Raw genomic sequence first — 16,958 nt, 5'->3', positions numbered from 1 at the left:
ATTCATTGTCATGCAAACAGCATTTCAGCCTGTTATTTATCCTGAGCAAAAACATATGAGACTGAGTGGATTTGGGGTTTATTTGAGTTGAGAAGGAGAAATTCTTAATCTTCTTTGGACTGCAGTAAAGAGGATGGATTTAACTTAAGGGTTCAGTTAAATCCATCCAAAACTATCATCTCTTAAAAAAACCATCACACGTGTGCTGTTTCAAAACCATCAGTGCAAAAATAAATAAAGTAAACGCAGGACTCTAGTATTTCTTTATCAGTTTAATGTGATGAGATAATCCAACATTATCATCAGTGCTGGTGAACTATGAATGAGAAGCTGTTCGACCACTTCCTCAGTCTTCAGTGATGATCGATGATGAAGAGTCCCTCTGCTCTGCCGCGGCACCGACATCACGCTCGAGTTCATATTTCATCTGACACTTTCACACTCGTTCATCATTCTTAGCGTGTGAACTAGAAAGAAGAGGTCTGGCATTTTCAGCACTATACCATCACTCGTCCGTCCTTGTTGGTCAAGGGTGAGCTGAAAAAAAATGTATGCCGTGGTTCCAGCAGTAGACTAATATCACATCTTTGTTGACTACTGTCTATATTCTTTTTTTTCTTTTTTTTTTGGTCACAACATCCGTTCATCCATCCATCCCACCAACACTCATGTCATTTCCCCCTTTCCTCCCTTTTCATCCTCACTTTGGTTTCTTCAATAGATCTCGGCAGATTCACTCTCATGGGCCATTTCTACTCTGGGTACAATGAAATAATTTGTCTTATCTTGTGTGTATCAGCCTGTGTGGCCTGTGCATTGAAAGTGTGTAGCAGTATGTGTTAAGCTGAAAGGGTTGTGAAAGAGCTACACACATCAAACCGACCCACCCACACCATTAGGAAAATGAAACTCTGACACACGTCCTTGTTTAACAATGGCAGCCTCCCCACTCTGCAGGATCGACAGGAGCAGGATGAATTTTGAATGAGTTCACTGTCATGGTGGAAGAGTTGCGTTGATGTGATATCGGCCAACCAGAATAGAACGTAGTCGTGCATGCTTTTTGCAGAATTTTCCCTCCTGTCCTATACTTCTGTCGAAGCCTTTTTTGCAGTTACACTTCGCCATGTCCGGTTGATGAAGACATGCAGTTTACGAACCCAGTCCACATATAGCATCTCTGGAAGGCCTGTAGAGGAAAATACAATAACTGAGCACTTTATTAGGAGCAGCACACTTTTGCTGGATAGGGCCTCAGTCGTTTTGCTCTCAAATCCTCCCCAGTTCTTCGTGGCATGGATTCTACAGGATGTTGGAAAACGTTTCTTGGACATTCTGATCCCCGTGATTGTAACTTTATCCCATCCCTGAGATGTCCTATTGAATTCCATTCAACATGTGCATTCTTCCTTTTGCCAATATTTCCCCCACTAAAGGGAACCGAATAACCCTGTAATTTCTTCATTGCAATCTTGGTCTTGCTCAGCGTGTTTCCCCTTTGATTCCTCGAGTGATTTCTTGTGCTTTTGTCTGCTGTCTCCACTTCCAGGTCGGCTGCAAGGCAGTGATTGTGTTCTTCCAGTACTGTATAATGGCCAGCTTCTTCTGGCTGCTGGTGGAAGGTCTTTATCTTCACGCATTGTTGGCGGTCTCTTTCTTCTCCGAGAGGAAGTACTTCTGGGCTTACATTCTGATCGGCTGGGGTGAGAATGTCTTTCTTTCATGTCTTTCTACGTTCCTGCTCACCCAGGGTGAGACCCCACCGGCGCTCAGCTGAACACAGGCTCCAGGTTGTGACCCTAGCTGCTGGAATGCAATAATAACATTGTTGTGTACTTTTATGTTGTTTTTTTTATATCCCTAGGAGGTCCGACAATTTTCATCACAGCTTGGAGCATTGCTAAAGCCTACTACAACGATGTGGGGTAGGAAAAACATCAGAGCGTTACCAGCAGGAAATCTAGTATTTGGTTATTTTATTTGCAACATCCTGTACCTGAGTATTGTTTTATATCTGACCAGGTGCTGGGATATAATCGAGAACACCGACGTCTTCTGGTGGATCATTAAAACGCCTATTTTGGCATCAATCCTGGTAAGTTAACAAGCCCCCAGCACTTTGAGTTCAATCACTCAGATTCTTGTACAACGGCATGTTACACTGTGTGAAGTCAAACTGATGAGAGAGAAAACATCTTTGTCTTTCACCATCAATCCTCCGCAGAGTTAACAGTCACTGTAATTTATGTGAATGCTTTCGAGCGCCACATCTCTTTGGGTAGTGCGACAGTGTGTCAGCGCAACTGAGAGGTCGGCGTGACCTTGAAGTTCTCGTTTCACATTGAAAAGTTGGCAGGTTGTCAGCGCTGTAAACGTTTTTATTGACTGACAGGTCTTCTTTTTTTATTAATTTAATCTTCACTGTTATCTTCTATCATTCTGAACACAGTAATATACAAGCTTAGCACAGTGGAATAAAAAATCACATGGAAATAGACACGTAAATACAAATGCAGGAATGCGCTGCAAATGCGAATGTGTCATCAAATTCACTCTGAAACTCATTTTATAGCTTCCTTATTTAATCCATTTAACATTTAAAGTGTATAGTTTGCACCCTTTGTCCTGAAGAAGATTAAATATACTTACTGGGGAGCTTTAAACATGTTGAGTGGATCTGGGAGCAGTCAGATATTCTCACAGGTTACAGGCTGTGTATCTAACACACGTACTTGAGAGCAAAAAGATCAATTCCTATATTTCACTATCTCTCCTGGTCGGGGAGGGAACCCCGAATATAAAGAAACAACTAGCTGCGCCGCTTTATGAACAGCAAAAGCAACGTGGGCAAAAAAAAGCACTTTCACACTTCACTTTCACAGAGGTGTGAAGAGGAAGGTAAAGATGGGTTCAACAAGCATGAATTGAGAGGCGACAGTGGAGCATGTGAAGTGGTGGGAGGAAGAATTACTTACAGAGCAGTGAACACAGCACAGCCCCGGATTCTTTCTGTATTTGACAGATGTGAGATTTTGTTCTTATTTTGCAGAAGTTTCTTAATAGAACCTGTTAATTTGACACGAGAGAGACGACAGGACGGGCTGGTGTTTGTGTTCCTGGTAGTGAGGCCTGTAATGGCTCTTGAAAAAAATTAACTAGAGCATTGATGGTTTAATTCGGGCCGGGTTCCCACTCGTTTTATTTATTTAGTTTTCTCGCGTTTCAAAGCTTGAAAACTTGTCAAAGTGGATTTCACAAAAAATATTGACAGAATAAAGTCGTATATTAAACTTTATTAAGTTTGCTGTTGCCTGGATACAGAGAAATAGAACTGGCATGACTATCTTTCTGGTTCAGACGTCCGACTGTGCTCTGACTAAAAGACCCGGGAGAATAATTTGATCGTTGCTTCCTTTTTCCTCTCTAGGAACCTGCTAAATTGACAGAAATACGTATATTAGTTCCTTCCTTGAAAATGATAAGAAACCATAGATAAATAAATAGAACGCATTCCCATTTCGTCATGCTTAATCAATTATGAAATGTTATGGTGAACTTGAAAGGTGCTGGTGGGTGGATTATGTTATCTACAGACAGAGCTGTTTCCCTGTTTCCAGTCGTTGTGCTGAGCCTTGCTGACGAATGCCTCCTGGACTGTAGCATATTTGTAATACAGATATTATTGTGCTATTGATCTTCTCATGTGAAACCTGGCAAGAAAACAAATGTGGGATTCCCAAAAATGTCAAACTCTCAAATTGATGAAATGATATTTAGTGTTTGCACAACTAGATTTGAAGGGGAAAAAAACAATGTGTGGTGTGGTAAACACAAAGCAAACGCCCTTTTCTCATCTGTTATTGATGCCCTGCTTTTTCTGTTCTTTTTTTTCTCTCTGTGTGTTTCTGGACAGCAGTTGTTGACAAAGCAGATTCAGTTGTGTTGTTTCACATTAGGATCAGGCTCAGCGGCAGCCTGGCTGTCAGATCGCTCTGTCTCTGTCTCTCTGCGCTGCCGCTGAGCAATGTCTGTGCTTGTGAGTGATGTTTGTGATATAGCATCATTATACGTGTGAGGCGTTTCCAGTTCAGAGAGTCCGATCCAAATGAACTTAATTTAAGAAATGCTCGTTAGCCCTGCAGTGCACGAGCCACATTCCAAATCAAAGCCAGATGAAATGCGACATCCGTCTTTGTCATGAGACGCATTTCTCAAACATTCCTAAGAATCTGTTAAATGAAACACTGAAGAGTTGTTTTAACTTTCTTTAGAGCAAGTTTTTCTGAAGGAATTCCATAGAGGGCGTATTAAATATTTATGTTTTAAATATTAACATTGTGACACTTGGATATTCTTCCCCAGATGAACTTCTGTCTGTTCATCTGCATCATTCGAATACTTCGCCAGAAAATCAACTGCCCAGATATTGGAAGAAATGAGTCCAACCAGTACTCGTGAGTGGAACTTCATGTCTTTGTTAATATTGTGAATCTGGATCATTCATCAGCTGAGATTACATGAAATGTTATCGGTCACCTTGAGGACACTGGGAATCTTCCAAAAGTTAACTGCATTCAACAAAGATGATATAAGCAAGGAAGGCTGAGATTAAAATGCACATAATTCCCCTGTAGATACAACTGGTGCTTTATTTTCTTTGTGACTCCCTTCATTATTATTTATACACTCAGAGTAAAAGACCATTCATTTCTGTTTTCACTGAAGAAAAGCTCAGTGTAGTCTCCCCCTTACAGCTGCTTTATGCAGAGATATAACGCTCCATGTGTTGAAATGATTTTTCCCTGAGAGGGAGAAGCATCTCATGAGTCGGCCATAATACATCTATTTTTCCACCTACATTTTTAATGGTGCTTTCTGCTTTATCTGTGCTCCTCTGAGTTCAAATGTAAAAATGTAAAGTGCTCCGGCGTTGCATTTCATTATTGGCAGATACAGAGTCGGATCTAAAATTGGTTTCACGGGAGAGAGGGAGACATGTAAATCTGTTCTTTTTTTTCTGTGTGTTCATTTCAGGAGACTGGCAAAGTCGACGCTGCTCTTGATTCCGCTGTTCGGGATCAATTTTATTGTGTTTGCATTCATCCCAGAGCAAGTGAAGACTGAGCTCCGGCTCGTTTTTGACTTGATTCTCGGCTCATTTCAGGTAAGAGTCCGAATAACTATAATTCTATAAGTTTAACGACCTCTGTGAGAAAGTTTCCCGCCAGTTAAACCATCCTGAGAAGAAACGTTTCCCATTCAAAGCTCCAGTAAAACTAATGAAATGACCTGTGAGTGTTTCTGCTGAAGAAACCCTCTCAGAGGGACGTGTGGAAGGTCTCCAGGCACTTTGCCGGCCCATTCAGTGGCAGTGTTAGTGTGTTTAGCCATAACATAAGGATGAGGAATGAGGGAGAATGCGGTCTGACGCTCCAGCTGCGTTCCAGACCGCCTGGAAACCGAGGAAACCATTCCAGCACATTCCTCCCATCATTCCTCTCATCCCTCCTTCGCAGTATTACTATAAACCAGCTATTCGTATATGGTATGCGATGTTTTTGTCGGTGTTATCCATGTATATGTTTCATGGATGTTCCTCTCAAAATAGGACAATAGTTGTATAGACAAGATGAGGAGATTTGACTGAAAGTTTCAAACTGTTATTGCGCTCTTATCGGTTTTCCTCTCCCCGCAGGGCTTTGTGGTTGCCGTCCTCTACTGCTTTCTGAACGGAGAGGTGCGTACACCCACCCCCCCTCACACTGATCTATGAAGACACTGATGTAATCTTAAGAGTCCCACGCAGAGGTAGCTCACGGTGGTGTATCCAGTTCATCTGAAGTTTCAGTGTTGCTCCCTCAGTGCACCATAACAAACACAGCCTTTAGAGGTTGGCGAAGCAAGGAGCGTGAGTCACGAGCGCCGGTGGAATCCGGGCGTCCCTCATGTCTTGGATCGCCTCCTGGTTTATTCTTGATGCTTCTCCCAGCCTTAATGGCGGCAGGATCTCTTCAGTTGTGTCTGCGGAGGCTCTCTAAGGGCAGATTAGTTATGTTCCCGCTGCAGGGCCAGAGTGAATCACACTGAGTGGCTGGATGGCAAAGGCTTGACACTATGCTGTCTGAATTTTAATCCAGTGCAATATTCAGGTGTCCACTGTTAAGCACTCGGCCTTGTGTGAATTTACCAAATCAAAAGGACAAAAACATATTTAGCTGGAAGGTAAAATTGACATATATATAAACTAAATGTTACTAACAAATGGATCAGTCACTGGAAATCTTTATCTTTCATTTTTTATTATTATTAATAACATTATTTGTTGGTATCAATACAATTATAAATAGACTTCAATAAGGGAATGTTTGTCGAGCTTGACTCATACCAGGAACTCAGAGTGTTAATACATATTCCTCTTCTGCTTCTGTTTATAGAGTCTTAAGAATGGTCTGTAGAGTTAGAATTATGATATATACAGTATAGGAAATGGCTACACACAGGTTATCACCCATCACATCCACTTACATACAATAAAAAAGGTTACCAGGGCAGCACTTGTGACTGCGTGTCCCAAATAAGCTTTATCAGGCTAGTGATGAGTTCAAAGGGAGGGTCCATTAAGCCCTACTCAGCAGGGACACATCAATCAACAAACGGAGACACTGCGTTCTGATAGAATCAATGAAAGGACACCAGCTGATTTACTGCCTGAGCCACATGTGGAGGCTCGAGTCTCCAACGAATAAAGACAGGAAACCATGTAATTGATCCACCTCTCCAAACGAGGAGAGGAGGCAGATGTCCATTCTGACAAAATGATCCAAACCAAGTCAGCAAGTTCACAGATTGTGTCACAATAAGTAATAATATGAAATTAATATGAACATTTGTTTTTAGACCTTTCTCCTTTAGAAGTAAAATACAAAATCAGAATCGCGCCATTTTACTTCCTGCTCTGTTCTTTGAAAATGCACAAGAATGTATATTTTTTTTTAATATTTTTGGGGAATTGTCCGGTCAGTTTAAACACATAGGTCAACCATAATAAAGTATTTTTGCTGTTGGACTCAAAGAGAAAATAAACTGCATCACTCCTCGGTTCCTCGTGTGGGTGCCGGAGCTGTTTTTTTAAAAGTCTTTTAATCTCTTATTCTTCCATTTTCTCTGCGGATGTTTCTTGTCTTTCCTTCGTCTCTTCGGCTGTGGTTTATTTTGGTGGCCATGCCAAGCACCCAGTTTTTCTTCTGTTTAATGTAAAATGCATCACTTTCCTTTTCATGGGAGACATACACAAGCTAACAGGTTCTCAACACAACACGTCTCAAAGCCTTTGAGTACTACTTCTATTGTCTCATGAATGTTAGGGGACGAAAGTTGCAAATAATTCACGAGCTGTTGCAAAAACTTCCACAATTAACTATAATACAAGGCATCGTGTGGATATGTTTTTGTTTTAATTACGCTCTGAATATAAGTTGGTGGAGAGAATTTAAGTATGGGAAACAAAAGAGTAACAATTAAACATTTTAGATGAAGGTTACCTTAAGGATATAAAGTGCCTGGACCAAAGCCTCTGTGTGAAGTGTCTGTAAACATTTCATGCTGGAAAACAACAATTACAAATAGCCAACAAAAGAGCCAAAGGGAGAACAGACGAGAACGAGAAACAAAACAACTTCAAAACGATGCAAAACAACCACGGACAGACAAACGGCAAACCCAAAAAGAGAAAAAAGACACAAAATGATACGTCAAACACCCCAAAGACATTCAAAAACTATTTAAAAGAGACAAAATCACCAGAAAGAGGCAAAAGAGGAACAGAGAGATGCAGAAACCGACCCCAAATCACCAGAACGAGAAACAAATCAGTGAAAAGAAGCGAAACAACCACGGAGAGACAAAAATAAACAAAATGTCTCAAACCGCCACAAAGCCATGCAAAACAATTACAGAGAGACACCGAGTCCTAATCCCTTTCAACAATCGGAACAGTTTATCGGTTCTTGATTGTGGTGAATTTCTTTCTTGTTGCTACACTATAACGTGTTACCCTGACTTCTCGTTGTGCTATAATCCCTCACAGGTTCAAGCCGAGATCAAGAGAAAGTGGCGGCGGTGGCACCTGCAGAGATACATAAGCTCCGACACCAAATACCAACACCCGTCTATCGGCAGCAGCAACAACTTCAGCACCCAGATCACCATGCTGACCCGGTGCAGCCCCAAGACACGGCGCGGGTCGTCCTCCTGCCACGACGACCTGTCGAGCATGTGACTCCCGCCGGCGGCGAACCGGAAACACATCACATTCTCATGCCATTCAGAACACACACTGTTCATGTGAGCTCCTGCACAGAAAGAGTCACACACTTCCTCATTAACACACGCACTGACGGGGGTTGTGGGTGTAACAGGGACAGAGGACAGGGATTTAAAAGAGAGTAGTTTGTAGTAATCAGCCTTTGAGCAGCTCTCGATCTCCACGCTTCTTTAAAACAAGCTTTGCGCGCCTGACTGAGGATCTCCTCATGAGTCAGTGCACGTGTGCAGATGAATTGTGGGTCATGTCATTATGGATCATTGGGTCAATTGATATTAAGTTCCCCCCCGTGTGCTCAGACACCGGGCCAAGCCAAGTGTTTTTCATGTTAATGGAGTTAGGTGAAGGATCCAAATGTGAAGTGCACCAGCAAACACACAATCTGATGCAATTATACGCTGATTAATAATCACTTAGGGGAGATTGCTCCGGCTCCAAATGAACAAGGCTGGTGCAAAAAAAGACACAAACTGTTAGAAGCTGATGCTGTGACTATTTCATTTTTTTTACGGCAAGTGCAGCAATATTTCAGACGAAGAAAAGCTCCAGTGATGCATTGTGGTTTTTGTGGCGAGGGAAAAAAGTTTGCAAGCATATCTTAAGTCGACCAAAAAGAATAACACAGCGTGCGACTTTTGGTTTTCCTCACCGTGTAGGCAGACGGAAAAAGAAAGACTGGATGAAACCCAGGAAACTTTATTTCCATGCCCGCTAAATGGATGAGGCTTCACGCCGATCCACTATGATGGTTCGGGAGTACAGATGCCCTTCTCTGCACTCTCACTCTCAAAAAGAGACTGATTGCCCCTTCTCCTCCCTATTATCACTCCATCCCTCTTGTTCTGCGTGATTCTGGGCCCGTGAGAGGCTTCAAGTGTTTGACTCTTCGAGCTGATCACTGACAAGGGCCTGGTTCTGTGTTTTCAAGAGACACTTTCACTTCGCAGCAGCTCTGCAGAGGAAATGCCTTTTGAGCAGTGGAGTCCTCGAATGTTTACATTTACATGGGAGGAGTCTTTTGACATTGTACAGTAAGTATACAGTGTGAAGTGTAATGAATTACTGTGGATTGTGGCGCCTTACTGATTGTAATGCGGCTACAATACCAGTAGTAAGTCACCGTAACTGTTTGTTCATGTAATTGCAACATGTGAGATTTAACGCCTTTCCCTGGGAACATAAAATCGTCTTGTACACAAGCTTGTTTATGTAGCGGCCTGTTTTTTAATTGTCGGGCATAAAAGTGAAAGCCCAGCGTCACATATTACTGCACAGATTCATAATACAGAACACTAACACATGCAGGCGGAGGAGAAGCTTTCCTGGTGATGCTTTGGAAGGAACCAACTTGAGATCCTCAATCCTCTGCTGGTGACGAGTGTGATTCTGATTCCAACAGGTCAGCGGACACAAGCTGACAGGGATGACTGGCCCTGTCACCTCGATGTGCTCCTTTCAGCTCACAGGGTCGGACCTGAAAAGTCACTTCCATGTTTACGCACGAGGGAACATCAAGAAGGTCAAGTTATATCCGGGAAAAAAAGCAAAAAAAAAACAGCATCTCAACCTATTTTTTCCTCGGACAGAACGCAAAGCAACATTTCGCACAATTTAAGAACTTGGCGGCTGGATGGACGATATCTATTTTGCTCAAGTCGGCCGTAAAGCTGTTAGAAGCAAACAAGTCAACCATGTCTGTGTTTAGGTTATCCTCATGACCCCCTCTGTAATCACCAATCTCCTCGGGTTATTAACCTCCATCTTTACGCTCTATTTGTAAAGCTGTTAAAAAAAAATCCTTGGGTTTGGTATAAATTTGTCTCTTCGCCTTGAAACATTTTTGAAATAATCTTGAAATGCTCTTACCATTGACTTTGCATGCAAACGGGCGGCCTCTAAAATTCACTTCACGCTCATTCTAAACTGATATTGAGTACTTGAAAACTGTGTATTTACTATTTCCCTCATTGTTTGGGGCCTGTCTTCTGTTGTCCAGCTCAATGTGACTGTGAGAATATACCAGATTTTAGTGCTTTGCATAAACTGGCGTAGTCGTTGTGTACCAGTGAGATAACTTTGAAAAGGGATATTGAACCAACAAGATGTGCACTTACAGTAACTGTTGACATGTGTATAATGTAGATTTGTGTATTTGCAAACTGGATATTCTGTTGTGCATATTTAAGAGCTGAGGTTTGGTCGTTCGATGTTTGTTTTTTACGCTGGTGCGATGTGTTGTGAAGCTGCAAATGTACTGTGAGTATTAAATAGCTTCAGTTCTCAATTGTGTCCACGTAAAGCCACACGTTTTTATGTTTATATATATATATATATATAACTTGTTGTGCAGTATATGTAAAGGGTGTTATAATTACAGGACATTTCACTTTCCATAACAATGTGACCTTATTTCACTCAAACTGTACGACATAAATTATTTAGAAGTATACATAAAGGTGGAAGTTTTAATTTTAAAGGTGAAATGACTTCATCATTATTCTGTAGAAAATCCTTCATGACTGAATCATATGGGGGTCTAATTAAAGCTTATTTTCACAAATGCTCTTTTCTACTTGACAAGATCATGACCCCAAGCTGATTCATTCCCTACTTTACTCCCAGAGATGCTCAATTAAAGCTGCACCGTCAAGTGGTCCCTGCTTATATGCCAGTTATTTCAATGAAAATACGTTTGATGCATTCAGATCATTTTCATTTCACAGTCGCAGCCTCCTCAACTATAATTATATTCATGTTAAGCTGGGAAACAGACAATGATTTGCTTAAATATATTTAGCCTCATTATGAAAGCAGAGGGCTTGATGTTCCAGCTGATATGAATGTGCAGAGGGGGATTATGAGAAAGTGGCACATTAGGTTCCTTTGGAGACAGTGGACTTGTAACAGCTCAAAGGGTTTGAGCTGCTCTCTCCGGTGCACAGATAAGAATTACCTCAGTAACTGACTGTGCTTGTTCACTTCATTGAGTGCTGCCGCAGGTCACTGTGCCCTGAAGACACAATGGCAAAAGACAATTTCTGAAGACAAACACAAAAAAAACACACACTTTCAGAGGTTTGGATTTACAACCCTGCAAAACCAGTACATTTAAATAAGGGCAGACAGGAACTAATGAGAGTACTTAACAAAATACCTTATTCACATGCTTTTGTTTGTTACTACATCATATTATTTTACACCACTGCGTTCATCATATCAGTTCTTCCCAGCACCAGTTGCACCTCACATACAGTGTTTGTCAGGTGTGGCCGACCTGCTGAGTTTGCTTTGGCGTGATGAAACTGCAGCAGCTTGAGCGAAGCCGCTTGTTGTGGACCTCTGGCTGTGCTCATCACCATGAAGAGGACGGAATTCAGCCGAGGCAAGACGCCATGTGCCGTTAAAGGATTAAGAAGCACACCGCTCAATGGCTGCGCGGTCAGATCAGCTGCTCTTTAGTCTAATGTTTGATTAGCTCGATCCATGGACTGGAAAAGGTCATCATATAAGACGATTAACTGCTGTAGTTATGGTAAATAAAGGGATTTCTAGGCTTCTGCAGGAATTTGTTTGCACATAGGATAAAATAAAATAACGCTGAGGCCCATTTATTGTAATATGGAAATCAAATGCAAACATACTTTTTATTTTTGGTCTGAGAACTTAAGAATACCTGTTTTGAGTGTTTCAGTAGCTGTGAGAATTCATGAAACAGGCCGCGGGATACCGACGGGAGAAAAGTTATTTTCAGATTCTTGGTGACACTTAAAATGTGAGACAGGTGTCCTGCCTGTGAGGATCTTTCATTATTCATGGCATCAGTTAAATATTCATTTCTCAAATAAGGGAAAGTTTGGGGACGGCCGGTGATTGAGAAAACAAGTGCGCTCCGGCTGAGATCACCTCGGCTGTCCTCAGCTCCGAGGTGAGCGCTCCAGCTTTAAAAAAGAGGTTTTCTTCCAAATCGGCTCTGACCTGTGGCAGCAAGTCAGTCATGCTAATGAACATCAGAGCTTCACCATCCTTTGAAAGGCCGAGCTGCAGGAGCGGTGCATTTTACTGATTTCATGGGCTCTTTGGTGGGGGAGTTAGCGCTTGAATGGATGATGACAAACGCTTGACTTTCTCCTCCGGACAACAACTCACAGGGAGGAGCTCTGATCTATTCAGTTGTATGTAACAGAAAACTTACCAAAAAAAACTTTCACTTTTAGTTTTATGAACATTTCACTCATTTGCTAGCTAACCAAAGTCTGGTAGCAAAGACTGAACACGTTTATATCCTTATGAGTGAGAATGACAGCCTGTAGAACAAAATGTATTTTCCACAGATAACCTAAAAAAGAAAAAAACACAACAATGTTAATTAGATGCTGGTCACATCACATGATGATCAGTGTTCCTGAAACTGCAGATCCTGCTGTGTGATTGTTCTCTCAACACCGTTTGATTAACAATTTAATGAAGGGCAGCCAATTAAGCTTTGATTTAATAATTCCCTCCAATAATTGATAAGGAAAACGCTTGTGTCAGATAATCCTGTGTTTTTCAAACAAAGGAGAAATTTGCCAGGTACAAACGACCTGCTGGGTTTGCTTTGGTGCAGAGGAACTGCAGCAATTTGAGTTAATCCGTGCGTTGATCCTCAAGGTTTATGGGTCTGCCTCTGATACAGAGGACCTCTGACTGTGCTCAGCACCATGAAGATGACAGATCTCCAGGGCCGGGTCTAGGCAGGGGCAAGAGGGGGCCTGGCCCCCTCAAATAAATGTTGTGCCCCCTCAAACTAAATAGGGTTAGGGTTAGGGTTAGGCACAATGCCCCCTCAAGATTTGTGGCTGCCCCCTCATACATGCCTGTCTAGACCCGGCCCTGCAGATCTCAGTGCACACACTCACACATACACGCACGCACACACACACACACACACACACACACACATACACACACACCCACACCCACACTCATGACTAATGCACACCACAGTTTATTAGAAAGCCATTCTTCTAACATATTTACTTGCTTTGAGGAAAGGGACCTGTCGCTGCCCACACACACACTACGGAAGAAAGTGATGGCGCTTCACACTTTGATTCATGATTAACCAGGGTGTAAACAACCTTGGGGAAATGGGTCCACAGATTTTCACAATGACAGGATGCTTGGTCTTACTTTGGACATAAATACATAATTTAGTTTTGGGAAAATATGACTCATGTGGTGTTTGAAGCGTGCCACCTCGTCTGGCTGAAGCCACGGCATTGTACTTATGTGTCTGGGTTGGTGCGGCCGAGAGAGTTCTCACATGAGTTTGGGAAACGGGTGTTTATTACACAGGAGCAATAAGCTAAGTGAGCATTTTCGAGCCCTGACATTTACATTGAAACCTCTCAAACCCTGTCAAAGCATAGGTCAAACTATAGGTCATGCTGTGGTTAAATCATGTTGCATGTCAAGGATGCTTTGGACTCAGAATCTGTTGGGACCTTGTTTTGTCTGTATTTAACCTTTGACTTCTTCATTTACTGTTTTATTTCGATGTCACTTTCCTTTTCTTTGTCTCGATTCAGGCGCTGCATTGTTTGGAGGACACGGTCCATGCAGCATACGAAGGACAAATCTAAATTGTCTCATATTTGGTGGTTTTCTGTCAATGTCCCGTTTCTCACACCTGTCCTCTCGTGTCCCTGTCCCCCTTTGTGGATTTAGTCTCAGTCTGTCTGCTCAGCTCTGGTTCTGTTCAGGTGGGTTTCTGCTGCCTCGTGATGTTTTTGTGTTTTTCGACCTTGGCTCCAGTTTCAAGTTACCCTGTGCTGCTGGACTCTGGATCCGGCCTGGATGTTGTGTTAAATTATTGGAAACGTCTTTGTGTCGGCACATGGATCCTAAAAATAACCCATTACGTAACATTTACCAATTTTAACATAAAAACAAAATTCTCTGCTTTATTCAAACAATTGATATCTCAGCATGGGCAGAAAACATTTTGTTTGTTATAAATAAGTACACAGCATCATCCCGCACTCAAATTAAAGTGATAACATAACTGCAGCTGCGCTCTGTAACGTGCCATAAATCTACAATACCAATATTATGGTAGAATATTTATACGTGGCTTATTTAAATTATGTAGTTGATGCAACTGATTCTATTGAACTTCTTTTAAAAGCCGGATTGAATCTTCAAATTATGATGCTGAACAGACTTATGGAAATGGGCTGGACGTTCCTTTTCTCCTGATTAGCTCTGTAATGTCTGTGCTTGGCTTTGTGGGGAGCTCTTAAAGGAGCAGTTAGTGTCGGACAGATAACAGAGGCAATTCAGCATATCTCTTTGTCCTCTGAATTTCTTAAGAGAGGTCATGGATGAAAAATAAATCAATTTTAATTGTGCGTTTTATGGCTTTATTACGAACAGACCTGTTTGTATACAGACTGGTGAAACAGCAGTAGCTCAACCGTGTCCTCTTTATGTGGATGGAATGACCTTCGAAGAACAACAGCCTATAGAAATCTGAAAAATGTTCGTATCAAATCATATAATCCTCATAAAGTGATGAATTTAAGCAGTGATGTTATCCTGGGATTGCAGATCCTGTCGTGTGATTGTTTCCTTAACACCATTCGACAGATCATTTAATGGAGGGAAGCTGATTAAATGCATTGTGATTCAATTTCCCCTCTACTACAGTGAAAGCCCTCTCGTGCTTTTGAAAGCTCTGGAACATCAATGAAAGGGATTTTGTGATGGCATTGTTTGTCAACTATTCTTTCCACGGTCAAGAAGGAAGTTTGAAACCCAACATTTGAGCCAATATGGAGGAGAAGTTACTGTGGCATGAGAATTCAGGGCCAGATAGTCCCTGTGAATTCAAATCACTAAATTGCACACACTCCGCTAAGTATGCTTGAATGACAAACTTTCTGCAAAGCAAGTTTAACGGAGAAACAAGGGGGTTGGTGGAGAGCTAAGCACAGACATAATTATAACAGTAATTATGGACCCAAGTTTCAAATAATAGTATAATGTAGACGTCCCCAATTTTATTCAAGATAGCAACACATTTTGTTTTTGGCACCTTTTAAATATAACATATCAGCTTCACTTGTGTCTTTGTCTGTCTCTGCCAAAATCTTCACAATGTATCACAATTATTCAAAACTTTAATTCAACAGGATTTAAACCTGAGTCGCGTCAGGTAGATTTTGAATCGACAGTGAATTTGAAGACAACAACTCCCATGATATCACGCTGCTTCATTCATATTTTGTTGTTGTTGTTGTTGTTTTGAATGAGAGGCCAAAGTTACATATTGTTTGTTCAAGTATTGCTCAATAGGCTAATGCCTGCTAACATAGTCCAACTGTTAAAAGTGATCAAATGTAAATGTTTTTGTTTAAATGTTGTTATGTCCCTAAATGGTAAAAACTACGCAAATGAATGTTAAAGTACACAAGAACTGTTGTGGTGCAGTAGAAAACAGCTTGGAAGAGAGTAAATATTGGGTTTTGCATTCAGCTGGTGGACACAAACACAAGTGATTTTATTCTCTGTAACTGATGAGTTTGTATAAATGTTAAACTGTCTCCACACAAAGTGGCAATAGGAACATAGTGTTGTGTTTACAGAGGTAGTTTCCACGTTTCTGTCAAAGTGACCCAAATGCCGCTGTTTGAAAACACATCATCAGTCCACTGACCTTTAACTCACATGTCTGTGCCGGCTGCAACTACAGCAGAGAGAAAAACTGTCTAGTTAATTAGTTTCCACTTTTGATATAGGAGACCTCCGCACAGCTACAGTCATGCCGGCCTGAAAGAGTGTTGCGTTTGAAATAAACGGAACAGGCAGTGAATCTAAGACAGAGATTGGCTGCCAGAGTGACTCGCCTTGATTCAATCTACCACCGCTCGGAAGAATTTAAGTCCTGGAGAGGACTCCGGAAAAAACTTTCTGCTATCTCGGAAATTATCAGAGAAAAGGTTTGACCTAGGGACTAACGATGTTTAGATTGGTTATTACTGCAGCCACTGTCAGGTTAGCCGTGGAACAGCAGTTTCAACCTTGTCAGTCCTGGGTTCCAATCACAGACTTTATATTAAGGTGGACGACATGACAGCTTTGGAACTTTCAAGGAGTTTGTTGTCAAAATGCGTCCATACTGCTCCTGTGGTGTCATCCAAGTGTCTGTTGTATGCTTCTTCTGTCACACACTGCTGGATGGGACAGTTTGGGGTTCAAACCAACATCCTTCTGGTGAGTGGACGACCCACTCCTCCACCTGAGCCACAACCAACACCCCCTTTAGTTACTATGACTTTATATTTCAAGCTATTATACGTATGAATATATCAGGTATCTTATATAGGATAAGAATGATCTGCCAAAATTGAACAGATAGTTGCTTAGGAGGAGCAGCAGACGGGTGTTAGCGAGATGTGACGCCCTTTAATTGGAAGAACAAACCTAAAGTCTGTATATTAATGATCCGAGTTACTTCTCAGTCTGCCCACGTACACAAGACGCTCCCTGAGAATACTGATTCACTGCGGCCGCTTGTTAGAGCATCATCACACCGACGCCTCTGCTGTTGACCTGCAGCTCAATGTTCTTTACTCTGCAGTAGTAAATATAA

General features: G+C 41.7%; 1 protein-coding gene across 1 annotated transcript in view; it reads left to right on the top strand.

Moving 5' to 3' along the window:
* The window catches only part of vipr1b (vasoactive intestinal peptide receptor 1b), a 33,873-nt gene extending 25,595 nt beyond the window's left edge, over positions 1 to 8,278 (top strand). The window contains exons 7-13 of the mRNA XM_053412473.1: positions 1,550 to 1,703; positions 1,865 to 1,925; positions 2,023 to 2,095; positions 4,363 to 4,454; positions 5,035 to 5,164; positions 5,696 to 5,737; positions 8,087 to 8,278. Of these exons, the coding sequence (XP_053268448.1) occupies positions 1,550 to 1,703; positions 1,865 to 1,925; positions 2,023 to 2,095; positions 4,363 to 4,454; positions 5,035 to 5,164; positions 5,696 to 5,737; positions 8,087 to 8,278 (744 nt within the window). The remainder of the gene's footprint in view (positions 1 to 1,549; positions 1,704 to 1,864; positions 1,926 to 2,022; positions 2,096 to 4,362; positions 4,455 to 5,034; positions 5,165 to 5,695; positions 5,738 to 8,086) is intronic.
* Positions 8,279 to 16,958: the final 8,680 nt, after the last annotated feature.

Source organism: Pleuronectes platessa, chromosome 20, assembly GCF_947347685.1.
Source record: "Pleuronectes platessa chromosome 20, fPlePla1.1, whole genome shotgun sequence".
NCBI lineage: Eukaryota > Metazoa > Chordata > Actinopteri > Pleuronectiformes > Pleuronectidae > Pleuronectes > Pleuronectes platessa.
Note: the sequence above shows the minus strand (reverse complement) of the source record. Positions and strands in the feature narration are given on the sequence as shown.